The sequence below is a fragment of the Fukomys damarensis genome, unplaced genomic scaffold (genome assembly GCF_012274545.1).
Source record: "Fukomys damarensis isolate Sample0158 unplaced genomic scaffold, DMR_v1.0_HiC HiC_scaffold_8, whole genome shotgun sequence".
NCBI lineage: Eukaryota > Metazoa > Chordata > Mammalia > Rodentia > Bathyergidae > Fukomys > Fukomys damarensis.
In genome coordinates this window covers 15,764,821-15,778,522 of record NW_022900920.1, presented here as the reverse complement: position 1 = coordinate 15,778,522, position 13,702 = coordinate 15,764,821, and the positions used below count along the sequence as shown (strand labels likewise).

General features: G+C 45.4%; 1 protein-coding gene across 1 annotated transcript in view; it reads left to right on the top strand.

Annotated features, from left to right (window-relative positions):
* The window catches only part of Btbd16 (BTB domain containing 16), a 70,464-nt gene that overhangs the window by 10,643 nt on the left and 46,119 nt on the right, over nucleotides 1–13,702 (top strand). The window contains exons 5-7 of the mRNA XM_010632744.3: nucleotides 670–813; nucleotides 3,992–4,081; nucleotides 5,824–5,938. Of these exons, the coding sequence (XP_010631046.1) occupies nucleotides 670–813; nucleotides 3,992–4,081; nucleotides 5,824–5,938 (349 nt within the window). The remainder of the gene's footprint in view (nucleotides 1–669; nucleotides 814–3,991; nucleotides 4,082–5,823; nucleotides 5,939–13,702) is intronic.

The window sequence follows — 13,702 nt, the reverse complement described above, 5'->3', positions numbered from 1 at the left end:
ATTCCTTGGGATGAGAGTAAAGCTCTGGAGACTTCTGCTTTCTCTTGTGGCCCTTTACTGGGTGGCACTTTGTGATTGCCTTTCAGATGATTAATATTTAGGTACTAATAGCCCCAAAGTCCTCTACAGGGAACCAGGAGTGGTTCTGCTCCCCATTTGACAATGCCTTGGACATTCTTGGTTGTCACAGCAGTGCCACAAGCATCCATCCAGTAGCTAGAGGCCAAGGATGCTGCTAAGTAACCCCAGGGCACAGGAGAGTCCCCTACCACAGAGAATGATCCGACCCAAAATAGCAGCACCTAATTCAAAATTACCATAGTAGAGGAAGGTAAAGTGAAGTCCCAAGAGCATCCCCAAAAGGTTTCCTGCAAGACCTTTTCTAGTTCCCCAAGTTGGAGGACAGCTTGGATGCCCCTGAAGTCTTCCGGCTTTGTCCGCAGCTCTCTGGGATGCTTGTCACTTCCTCCACAAGACTGCTGACAGTGCCCTCCTCAGTGCCAGTGAACTTCTTGAGGCCCACACTGTACTGACACTTAGGGAAGCCACCTTGCTCACCTCATCTGCTTATAACCTGCATTTGAATGAAGGAGTATGCAGGAGGGGAAGTTAAGGTGACTTTGTGTAGGGATGTTACAGAATCACTGCTCCTCCTCATTTTCTCCTCAGATGTGATTCTTGAATGCCTAGGCTCCAAGTGGGAACTCCATCAACCCCAGCTTTTTCAATCTGAGACCTTGGCCAAACTTTACCTGGCAGCCCTGATACAGAGCACAAATCGCTCCCTGGGAGAAATGAACAAGACTCTGCAAGGTAATTTCCCAGTGGACCCCGGGCAGGAGCCACAAGCACCCTCAGGTTATGAGACCCCAGCGTGGCAGTGGTTATCTATTTTGAGGCTATGGTCCCTCGGGCAGTGAGGGAGCCAGGTTTCATGCTGTGGGTTCATTGTGTGTTTTGTCTCTGTTTCCTTGGCTTTAAGTGGGGATAAAGCTCTTCTCCTGTGGCTTTGACACCTAGAGGGGGTAATGGGTGGAGCGTTCCGGGACATTGCCTGGCACCCGTGGGCGCTCTGTGCGACTTAGGTATTTAGCCTTGGAACAACCAAGTCTTACCTGGTCAGATAAGACACAGAGACTCTAGTTACACCTCAGAGAAGAGAACATGGGCTAGGTTCAGTCTTTCGAAGAACTTTCTGGAAGGAAGGCATTGTTCCGAAATCTGTGGTTTCTTTGGTCTAAATGTGTGCATCTTCCCTTCCTTTTCTTTTCTTATTCCTTAGCTTCAGACATTTGTCTTTTTCTTTTTTAAAAACCTCCTTCTTAAATACTAATCCTCCCAAGCCTCTTCTGACTATTTTCCATGCCCTTTCCATCTACATTGTGAACTTCTTCTTTAGGGAACAGATTAACACTACCTCAGCTGAATCACAGGGTGCCGTGAATAACCCACGGTCCCCAGAGCTAACCAGACCGCTGGTCAGGATGGGACCACATTCCTAGGACCTGGCAGCAAAGCCCTGTTTTTCTGGAGTCAGGCAGGCAGCCAGAGCTCCCACTCCCCTTGCTCCCCTCCTTAAGCCTGGAGCATGCTCCATGGCCTGCTGGAGTCTGACCACGGAGCCTCTGACCTAACCTTTCCTGGCAGAGCTGGCAGGAATAACTCTCTTTCCTGAAGAACAGCAATAACCTTGGCTCTTGCTAGTGGTCTTCTTTGCCTTCCTTAGCATTTGTCCCAGCACCCTTAAAAGCAGGCCTGGACTCTTCCATCTCTCCTGTGCTCAGGTCAATGAAAGACAATGAGTACATTGGAAAGCCAGAGGGTTTGGGAGGGGAAACAGTCACTGCTAATATTATCCCCTTGTACAGGTCTAGGGTGATGTCATTAAAAAGAAAAGATTTGATTCAAAGCTTCCCCGTTCATGGCTGGCCCTGGCTGGAAATGCCAGCAAAGAGCCAGTAAGGAGGCCTGAGTGCCTTTGATTGTCAGAACTTTTCAGGGTCTCCCCAAGCACCATGAACTGCTCAGGACCCGGGTCTTGTGTCTCCAGGATTTTCTATGCAAAGAGGTACAGTCCTTTATGTGCCTGTAACAGCAGAGCGTATCTTTCAAGGATGGCTTGTAGACCCATCTCACAATTGTGGCTTTTGTGTTCTTAAGGACATTTGTGTGCTCTCTTGGAGTTGGCTGCAGAGGAGGTTTCTGGACAATTGCTGGAGAGCTGGGCTCTGTGGAGACCCACAGGTTCTTGCCACTGCATGGTTTCTTTCCACCAAATGCTGAGGTGCAGTGACACCCTGAGCAGGACACGCTCATCCTCTAGAATGGAAACCAAAAGGAATAGCAATCTTATTAAACATGAACCAACCACCTTGGTTTTGAAAGACCTCGGGAATGCATGAGCCAATGATTACTTTCCAACCTGATTTGGGGGTTTTACTTAACTGGAAGGGAAGGTGAATTTCTGTCCTCCACTTACTCTGGCCTAGTTGATACTTCTCCTTCCTTCTGTCAACAAATGTTGAGTGCTCAGTTTTTGCCAGTTTAGGTGTCTACCATCTGTATAGGCAAAACAAGCAAATCCAACATGATGATAAAACTTAATGGGTAGCATGATCCAAAGCAATAGTAGCCACCACCTCCTGTGGGCCAGTGTGCTAGGCACTCACAAGTACCATCTCATTTACTTCCTCCAGTGGGGGTGAATGACTGGCAGGAATGTGCAGGCAGGAGGCTGGGCGGTAATGCTCAAGAGGGAAGTGATCCCGAGCTTGAAACAAGACCTCGCACTTACTAGGTGCTTAATAAATCTTTGTTGAACGGGGACCTGAACAGGGCCAAGTGCCAGAGGATAGTAAAGGTTAGGCTCAGAAAGAGGGATCTTTAGTGTCTCTTTCTTCTGCAGTGTGACATCCATCCTGGTTCCACATTTGTGTCATTTTTCAAAACCTGGGACCTTGAGCTCACTGGTGATGGAATCTACTCATTTCATCAATTCAGCCAGTATTAACTTAGCACCAATATGGAGGATCCTGGGATTGAGCCACCAGTAAACCATCAATGTGCCTGCCCCCGCAGCCATGTGGTGCAACAGCACGCCATGATAAGGTTGGCTTATGTAGAAGAGAAATCAGATAGCAGGGAGATGGTTCTGCCTTACATACAGGATCAGGGAAGGCCTCTCTGAGAAAAGGGCACATAGCTAGGCCCCTGATGAAGGAAGAGGCATGGAGTGAGCCACTGGGGGAGAAGCGCTGAGAAGGAAGGTTTTGGATAGAATGAACAGAGCAGTGAGAAGGGGTAGGGCCTTGAAGGTCTTGGAGCTATGGATGGGGCTTTGGTTTGTATACCAAGGACTTGGGATGCTACCAGAAACTCGAGAGCCACGTTGTAGAATGACTCCAAGACCATGGGGTTGGCTAGTGACAGCTTGGGCTGGCCCATTCCATCCTCCTGGAAATGCTTGGTGGCAGGAGTCCCCAGTTTGGATATCTGTGGGGCTAAGTGCCAAGAGCCAATGGGTGGAAGCCTGAGCCCCACATCCGTCCTTCAGCAGATGATCACTGTGCCTCCCTCGGTACCTGCCCTGCCCGGGGTGCTCAGGTTCAGGAATGGCTGGGGCCCTTCTTTGCCCGCAAAGTGCTCGCACTTAACTAAAGAAAGATGGGTGAGGAAGGGAGTGAAAGAGAGAACCAGTAACAAATATTTAAAGTGCAACATAAGCGTCCATTAGTAAGTTTTACAATGCACAGTGGCTTTGGAAGATCACTAGGGGAAGCTGCGTGAAGAGAACACAGGAACTCTCTGTACTACTTTCAAAACTTTTTGTTAGTTTTAACTATTTAAAAATATGTAGTTATCTTGCACATGCACCCACTGAATAAACCAAGTATGATGTGGTCGTGTCATGATCAAGGTGGTGTGAAGCACACCTCCCGCTGCACTTTCACTGTGATCATTACCTCCATCGTTATCTGATTTCTTTCACTAGTTCACTCACCTGGGAAGACCAAAGAAAAATCCCCCTTCAAGAAGATGATTGTTTCTTTGAGGATCAATGATCCATCTGTCACCAGAGTTGGTAATGTAACACATTATGCCTTTATGTTCTAAGAAAGCCATTGAGCAAGCAGTCTGCCCAGAGTCAAAACAGTAAACCAGCAACAAAACACCACGAATAAGTGGTACACTTTCCTGACCAAAAATGCTGAACACTACAGATGAACAAGGGTCAAGAGGTCTTGGGACAACTTGGAAAAGTGGGAAATAGAATGCTACTAAAGAGAGGCGCTGTCAGGGAGTAAAGGACAAGAAGGATGCAGGACGAAAAGGAAGCAGGTTGCTACGGTGTGGCAGAAACAGAGCTGCCCTTCCCTAGCTCACACGGGCCCAGCGAAGCCCTCAGGACCACCCTTGATGCCAGACAGCCATGACCTGCCCTGTCCCATCGAGGACCCACGGTGGCTGCTGTCCAGTAGCAGAAGGCCCCCTCAGGGTGCTCTATGGGCCACAGGTTTGTGTGTGGAATGTAAATGGTGTGACATCACGTGATGATGCAGGTCTATGACTTGCTAGGGCAGAAGATAATGCACTTATGTGCTGGCTCAGCTTGTTTTCCACGTGCGATGCCACGGTGATGCTGTCTTGGACCACGTAGGACTTGGAAGAGGCCGAGACTACCCGGCCCTCAGCCAAGGCAGGCCAGTTCACAAATGATCAAGTTATCTTGGCTCTTCCCAGGAGATCTGGAACTTTACTAAAGTGCCCAGACTCCTAGGAAAATCTTCTGTGAGCTATGTCACGTCCAGAGAAGGAAATGTACCTATCTGCACACTACATTTTGCACATATTTGGGCAGTCACATTCTTGCTCAGGGACAGGCCCCAGGTTAGAAGAGACCCCTGGGATGTCTCACCCTTCAGGTGACTGCAAGGTGCAGACTCTGAGCAAGGAATTCAGCTTTCTTTAGCTCACCTCCTCCAAGCAGCTGGAAACCCAGGTCACCAAACACCCTAGTGGTATCTGCACTCAGGTCAGAGCAGGTGCCTCTTCTCCAAGGGTGTCCCTATAGGGAACGGGAAAAGGGACGTTACCAGAAGCCCCTGCCGTGGCACCTGCTCTCCCGTGAGCCCAGGCAACACAAAGCTAATTAAAGAATAAAGACAGGAAAGGAGACTTAGAGGAAACGCTGGAGCTTGGGACCGATCTATGCTGCTCTAGGCAACAAAGACAAAGGCCCCCAAGTGCATTCAATACTTACTGAGTACAAGTGTGAGAAGGAATAGGGAGCAGGGTGTGCTTCGAAGACATCTAGTGAAATACTGCTGATCACCTGGCCTGATGGCGCCAGGCAGGGCTGTCAGGGAGTAAGCACTGCTTACCTTGCTTGGATAGACAAACCAGTACTGGGACCAGGTGCAATTAGCAAGCAACTCGCTGGGTCAGTGAGAAGCCATAATTCAGGGGAAAGGCTTTTAATTGGGGTCACGCTGATCTCAGCTGCACCTAACTCAGCAGGGCCGGCCACTTCACAGACCAGGGTGTAGGCCTCAGTGGCAGGCACTGGGGGAGGGCTCTACGCGCCCACCCTGCCATCTGACATGCCCATTTGCATCGTGGAGGGCTTCAGTCTGACTCCTGATATAAAGCATTTTAGCCAAATTAGGGAAAGCAGGTAGCATGTGCCACTTACATCCCACTAGTACTGGGCAGGGATGTCTGCTACATGTCCCTGTCTGCCCAGCTGTATGGTAGGGAGGCCATGGGTGGTGTCCCCATGTAGAGCCCCTGCTGACGGCTCTCCCTCGGCTGCTGCCTCCTCAGCCTTCGCTACGGCCCTGAGGAGCCTCTACATAAGCGAAGCAGAGATAAACACGGACGACGCAGTGGCGGTGCTGGCTTCAGCTAACATCCTCCAGTTCAGCAGCCTGTTTCAAAAGTAAGGAGGCAGGAGGGACCAAGCCAGCCCGGGGAAAACCAGAAGGGTCCTGCCTGGCCCATTACATGGAACATCCCTCTGCCCTGGGCTAAGACTACTTTGGGTTCCTTTGTGCAAAGCATGACTTTGAACCTGGAAAGGACAAGGCACTAACCCCCGCTAATGCATTAGGCACTCGGTAACAGCTCCCTTGCTCTCCTGAACCTGTAACAGGCTGGTTTTAGCCACAGGGTTCTTGACTCACAGGAATGAACTACCAGAGGGGGAGGGAGTATTCTGCGGCTGGGAGAGACTTTGCAGGCCTGCAGTTGACTTACCACTCTGGCGCCCTCAAGCCAGGCTTGATTATCCACTTCCCCTGTGTTCATTTTTGGATTAAAAAGTATCTCTCCACTGAGCACACACACACAGACACATTAGAAGAAAAGCTGATTTTCCTATGGAAAATTTCTCCATGGCTCATTTTATATCCTGCCTTGTTTTTTATTGTGAACAGTATTTTCATTGTTCTGAATGTTACACAAGATTGTTGTAAATCTTCGGGAAGAGAGAAAGTACCAATCCCACTGCCCACTTTGGGGGCTTTTCTCTGGGCATTCAGGGCCTGCTTCCTCAGCCGCCCCCCTTGTAGGAGAGCAATCCAGGGCAAGGGGGACCAGGCGGTCTTTGAAGAGGACTGACACTGAATGTTACAGCCTCCTCATCCTGACAGATTACCTGGCCCTGGATAACGAGAGAGTTCATGGACTCCGACACTTGAGAGCGCAGTAAGCTCATCTTAGCACTTCTGCCTGCATCCAAGCAGCCGCAGTGATGCAGCCTGGGGGATGGGAACGCCTCTCCCAGGTGAATTAGCGTATGAGATGCAGTGAGCCGCCCCTTATACTCCATGCACCTCAGCGGTCTCCACTGTAAGGTGCAGCTCACGGTATTGTCCTGCCCACTTCCTGGGACTTTGAAGGTAGGGGGAAGGGCTGTCAGCACAAAGGACTTTGAGGTGAAGTATTTGCAAGTCCTAAATGAACATTTTGCACTATGTAGGATTAGTTTCAAGTTAAACTGATACTTATGATAGGAAAAACCATTTCTTAGAACCTTCTCTCTTTGGTTACCCATAATATTCCTTCATGGTGTCAACATTTGTGAATGGGTAAGTGAGTCAAATAGGAAATCCTAAATGGAGTTCCTCTTTCTGGAATATGTGCTCATTTTTTGCCTGGGCTCTTTCAGGAAAGTGTGCTGAGTACACTAATGTCCTGATTCCTGAGGCAGTTCAGTATGGAGGGGACATTTAGGGCAGGAATGGCCTGCCTGTCTTGTTCCATGTCCTTAAGTCTCATATTCCTCACCTGAGTGAATAAATGTCCCATCCTAGCCAAAAGAGGACATCACCTGTGCTGTGAGAGCAGAGGCAGGACCTCTCCAGGGCATCATGCAGGATATAATTCACTCTTAGAGTTCACATAGCTACATTGGACCCTACAAAGATTTCTGAGCCAGTGCCTCGTTTCTGGGGGCACTTGAGATTACTCAGGCTGGGTCATTGACCTGGAGCTCCTTGGAGCCTTGTTGGGACTGCAGATACGCCAAGAACTGAGAACTGAAGGTGCTCAGAAGCCTGGATTCATTTGTGGAGGACACACCCAGAGGCCCGGTGCATCAGCAGTCAGAGCTGTGAAGCTGGGTGGTTGTGCAAGATGCAAGATGAACAGCTGTTGGCAGAGCCAGCTTGTGTAGGGTCTGGGAGCCGTCTGAGGAATCTGGCCCCATCCACGGTGATGGGGGGAAAGTTCTGGGTTTTCTGAGATTCCCCATGCCCCTTCCATTGTATACATCACTCATCTGCAGTTCAGTATAGCCTGATGACTTACAGTAACTACTGAATCACAGCTTTCTTAGGTCATTGCTGAGAAGCTATTTCCTGTATTATCCAGGAAGTTATGTCTGAACCATATACTGGGAGGGCAACTTCCATCTTGAAGCAGGGCCTCCAGCCACTTCTATCTCTCAACCTCCGCTGCCCTGCCTTGATCCAGATTAGACACTTCATCTAATTTTTAGAACTTTATCCCTAGCTTATTTGTGGATGAGCCAAGAATGGCAGGTCCTTCATTTTCCTTCCTTGTCCTCTATTCTGAATGCCAGAGAAGGAAAGGCTCTAGCAACATTGAACCAAATCTGTCATCCCACTGATGTGCACACCCAGGCCTTCCTGCAGCAGATGGGACCTGCCCCAGATGCGGCAGATAATCGTTGTGGAACTGGTATTGTAGGTTAGAGGCCGGGCGGGCCTGCACACCACTGGCCTGGGTTTGTCCTATCTTTGAAACGTTGATGGTTTCGTTGTCAGGAGTGTGGCAGCATATTCTGCTACACCCTTCCGTGTGTGTGTGTGTAAACAAAAGTGCCCTATGTCACTCCAAAAGCCTCAAAACATCAGGTTCTGAATGAGACCTCAAAGGCCTTCTCAGCTGAGCTCCTAGTCAGTGCCAAATTGCTCAGATGACTGCTCAGATTCCAGTCGCACATACCTGAGGCACCTGTCTTTCAGGGACAGAGAACGTGTGTGTGAGCCCCACCAGGTGCTGTTCTTTGACTCTCGTAGCACTGTCTACACTGGCACTTGGGCAGGAGTTACAGCTGGGATCGTGGTTGTCCTGTGTGTGGCCCAGAATGGCTGGAGTAGAAGACGAGTCAGGAGTTAAAATGAGCCTGGGTTGTGCAGAACTCTGGAGGCCCTCTAAGCAGATTCTGCTTGATTCAGTCAGCAGAGGACAGAGCCTGGAGCTTGGAGAGGCAGTGGCATGAGCCCTTCAGGCCGAAGCATGAAGGATGCAGCAGAGATGTGGAGGCAGGGAGACCTGCTGAGGCCAGGCTGGGGGATTTGGAGGGTCTAAACTACTGTAGTCAGAGGAGGGGGGACGAAGTAGCAGGGACAGGCCCAAGAAGCAATGAAGATGACAACTAATGGGACTCAGCATCTTAGGAACCAAAATGCTCACAAGCTGACAGCAGGGCCTGGCCTTTACCCCACACAAGGTCCCCCTAACTCAAGACCATTTTCTATAGTAGATATAATAGGTCTCATGGTGGTAAGTGACAGTCTTAAGGCCTTGACTGTATTATTTATTCATTTATTCTTACCTTGCTTAGTACACATTTCAAGCAGCTTAAGCCAATGAATGAACTAAAACAGCAAGGCATCAGATTGTTTGAAAAAGAAGAATGAAGGAGAAAACAAGGATGGAGAAACTAAAACTTACATACTGTAATACTCTGGCTATAGGTGGGTCCCACATTCAGCTCTGAGATTCCTGGCAATTAAGTGGTAAGGGGAAATTTGATCAGTGTTCTGAAAAAGTAAAATTAAAAATCAGAGAAATAGATGACTTAGGAGGAGAAGCATAGCTACCATTGCTATTAAAACCACAAGTGTCTGCATGAAGGGACTCCAAGAAATATGTCTATCAATATCCTTGACAATATCCATAGAGAGCACGAGGCGATAAATCTTGTAATTTTCTTTCCTGTTTTTGGCAAAGGCTTTACTCCAAATGCAACTCAGTAAAAGCCATTCTGTAGGTGTGGAGTTGGAGATGGTTAGGAGTCTCCCAGCTCACTGCTAGTCTGACCTCACTGAAGAATACACTTTAGAATGTGGGCGAGTTACTCGATGTAAGTCTTTGTCTATGAACATGTGTATCTCAAGTGGGTGTAGGATAAGTTAAGTTATTCACCTCTGAGCAATAAGGAGTCAAAATTGTCCTGCAATGTGAGATCCTTGTGGCTATCCTTGGGTGCCCTGTTCAATAAATTGATCATTCTTTAAAAACATTTTGTTGAAAAGACACTAGTATCCGTTATGAAAGTGGAAACACTGAAACTTCCTCAGCTTCTGCCTAGGCCCCCTTCCCGTCTCCAGCTCATTTCCTTCTTGGTTTTTCCCTCTCTCACTGCTTTTACTGCATTTCTATCCTTGAAGTTCCTCAAAATTTGGACCTGCTCCTGCGTTGGGGCCTTTGGATGTGCTGTCTTTCCTTGGAATGCTGGCCTCACTATCACTGGCCTGGTCTATTCTTTGACCTACATTTTCAGGTTTTAAATGTCACTTTCCTGATATCTGACTACTTTTAAGCATACTAGGTTAGATTTCTTCTTTTCTGCATTCCCATGGAACCTTGTGCTTTAACTTTTAACCCTTAACATGGCAGTAATAATGTGGTAATCTGTCCAAACATTGACTTAACAATGTGTGTCACCCCGCCTCTGGGTTATCTTTTTTTTTTGGTACTGGGGATCGAACTCAAGACCTTGTGCTTGCAAGTCAAGTGGTGGAACCATTGAGCTAAATCCCTGGCCCCCATTTTTGTTTCTGTACAACAAAATCCTCATTGGTTCTGGGCATATAGTACATGCTCAGTAAATAGATTCTTTAATGGCTAAATGAGCAAAATAAACAAGGCTTAGGCATAGGAAAGGTTAGAGACTTTTATCAAAAAGTTGCTCTTTGGATTTATTTGTGCATGGAGAGGAGGAACAAGACAGAGGACCCTCTAGCAGCACCAAAATTGTCTGTGCAGGAAGAAAACCGATGAGCATCTTAGCTAAGATTTAAGCTGAATTAGGCACTTTTAGGCTCTTTTACTCTGAGCATTAATACTGCTCCTTGGTGTTGTCTATGTTTTTATTGGTATATTTTAGATATACATAATGATAACATTCATCGTAGTGTAACTATGCATGATATATCTTGCTTCTTTGCACTCTCTTCCCCTCCTTTCAACCCCTCTTCCCCTCCTTATTTACAAAAGCGTTGTTTCCATTTCTTCCTTCTATTCTATTTTTTTATCCCTTCTTCCTTTGCCCCTCCCACTTCCTTGTTCCCATTCTCATTTGAACATTTTCTTCCCATTTCCAATTTCTATTTATATACATTTTAGTCCTTATTTACACTTTCAGTTTCTCACACCAGAGAAATAATAGAGTATTTAAACATGTGTGTCTGATTTATTTCACTTAAGTGTACAGTCTCAGGGTGCATGCATTTAGCTAGAAGTATCTGAAGCTCATCCTTCTTTAAGGCAGCATGCTACTCTAGTATAAAAAAACCTCAGACCAGAATCTTGAGCCAGGAATGTAGCTCAGCAGCACAGCGCCTACCTGGCAAGCGCAAGGTCCTGAGCTTGATCTTCAGGACCAAAACCAAAAACCAAAAACCACATCTTCTTTATCAGTTCATCAGTTGATGAGCATTTGGGCTGTTTCCAAGATTTAGCTATTACAAACTATGTCCCTATAAGCATGGGTGTGCATTATCACTGTGGTATGATTCTTTTTTTGTGTGTGTGTGAATTTTTTTTTCAGCTTTAATTGAGTTTATTGGTACATTTTAGGGATACAGTACAGTTACATTCATTGTTGGGATCTTGTACCTCCACATGACAAGTCTTTATTCTCATTTTTTCCCCTTACCACTGCCCTCCCTTCACCCCCTCCTCCCCTCCCCATCTACAAATACTTTATTTACATCTTTTCATTATCTCACATTTTTTTCTTTTCCCTTATTAGCCTTCCCCTACTCATCCCACCTTCCCTACACCTTTAGCTCCTTTCTTCCCTTTTTAATTCTTTTGAGAAGATACCCATAAGAGGAATAGCTGGGTCAAATGGAACTCCTAATTTTAGATTTTGAGGAATCTTCACATTGATTTCCACAGTGATTGCACCAGTCTATAGTGCCACCAACAGTGGGAAAGGGTTTCTTTTTCCCCATAGTCCTGCCAGGACTATTGGTTGATTTCTTGATAATAGCCATTCTTTCAGGAGTGAGGTGGAATCTCAGTGCTGTTTTAATTTGCAACTCTCTAATAACCAGTGATGTTGAACAGTTTTTTCATATATTTATTTGCCATTTCTAATTCTTCATCTGAGAATTGCCTATTCATTTCACATGCCAATTTTGGGATTGGGTTTTTAACTTCGACGGGGGGCTGTTTCTTTGTTTTGTTTTAGTTCTTCATAGATTCTAGATATTAGTCCTTTGAGAAACAGCTGGTAAGTTTTTTTTCCAACACTGTGGGCTGTCTCTTCACTCTGTCAGTGGTTTCTTTTGCTATGCAAAAGTTTTTTTTAATAAGGTGAGTTCCCAGTTATTGATTCTTTGTAATGTTTCTGTGCAGTTGGGGTTTTGTTGATATAGTCTTTGTCTATAGCAATGTCTTCAAGAGTACTACCTCTTCTATCTTCCAGTAGAACTAGTGTTTCTATTTTAATATTTAGATCTTTGATCTATTTCAATTTTAGTTTAGTGCATGGTGAAAGCTATGGGGTTAGTTTTAGTCTCCAGCATGTGAAAAGCCAGTTTTTCCAGCACCGTTTGTTAAAGAGACTTATCTTTTTTCCAGTGAAAGTGTTTGACTTCTTTGTCAAAAATAAGGTGGTTGAGTGTGTTTGGCATTGTATCTTCTAATCTGTTTCATTGATCTGTTTTATTCCCTAGTACCATGCTGTTTTTTATCACAGTAGCTTTGTTGTATAACTTCAAGTCAGGAATTGTGATGCCCCCCTGCCTTGCCTTTGTTGCCCAGAATTGCTTTTCCTATTCTAGGTGTCTTCTGGTTCCAAATGAATGTTAGGATTATTTTCTCTAATTCTGTGAGATATGCTATTGGTATTTTGATTGAGATTGCATTAAATCTAGGTAACAATTTTGGAAGTATATTTCACTATATTGGTTCTTCCTACCCAAGAACAAGGGATATCTTTCCATTTTTCTCTTATCCTCTTTAATCTCCTTTCTCAGAGTACTGTAGTTTTCAATGTAAAGGTCTTCTTTGTTAGATTGATTCCTCGATATTTCATCTTTTGCATGTTATTGTGAAAGGTTTTGTTTCCCTAATTTCTCTCTCAGTGAGTTTGTTATTTGTGCACAGGAATACTATTGATTTTTTTCAGTGTTGCCTTTGTATCTGGCTATACTACTGAATTTGGTTTTTAAATCTAGAAGTCTTTTGGTGGAGTTTTTGGGGTCTTCTGTGTAGAGTATCATGTCATCCACAAATAATGATAATTTAATTTCTTCCCTTCTTATCCTTATTCCTTTTATTTCTTTTGCTGTCTAATTGCTCTGGCTAATGCATCCAGAACTATATTGAACAAAAGTGATGACAGTGGACATCCTTGTCTTGTTCCTGATTTTGAAAGTTTTCAGTTTTTTTTTCCCATTTAATAAGATGTTGACTGTCATAGATGGCTTTGATCAGATTGAGATAAAGAATATCTATTCCAATTTTCTGTAGAGTTTTTATTATGAATAAGTGTTGAACTTTGTCAAATGTTTTTTCTGCATCTAATGAGATGATCATTTTTTTTTGTCCTTGGCTCTCTTAATATGGTATATTGCATTTATTGATTTGCATGTATTGAATCATCCTTGCATCCTTGGGATGAATCCTACTTGGATTCTTTTTGATGATTTGTTATATTCTGTTTGCCGGTATCTTTTGATGATTTTGTGTCTATGTTCATTAGGGAGATTGGCCTGCAGTTCTCCTTTTTGGTTGGATACTGCTCTGGTTTTGCTATCAGGGATATGCTTGCTTCTAGGAATGAACTTGGAAGTATTGCTTCCTTTTCAGTTTCATTAAAGAGTTTGAGAAGTAGCATCATATCTTCTCTAAATTTCTTGTAGAATTTATCAGTGAATCTGTCAGGGCCTGTCCTTTGCTTTGTTGGTAGGTTTTTGGTTTTTTTTTTTTTTTTTTT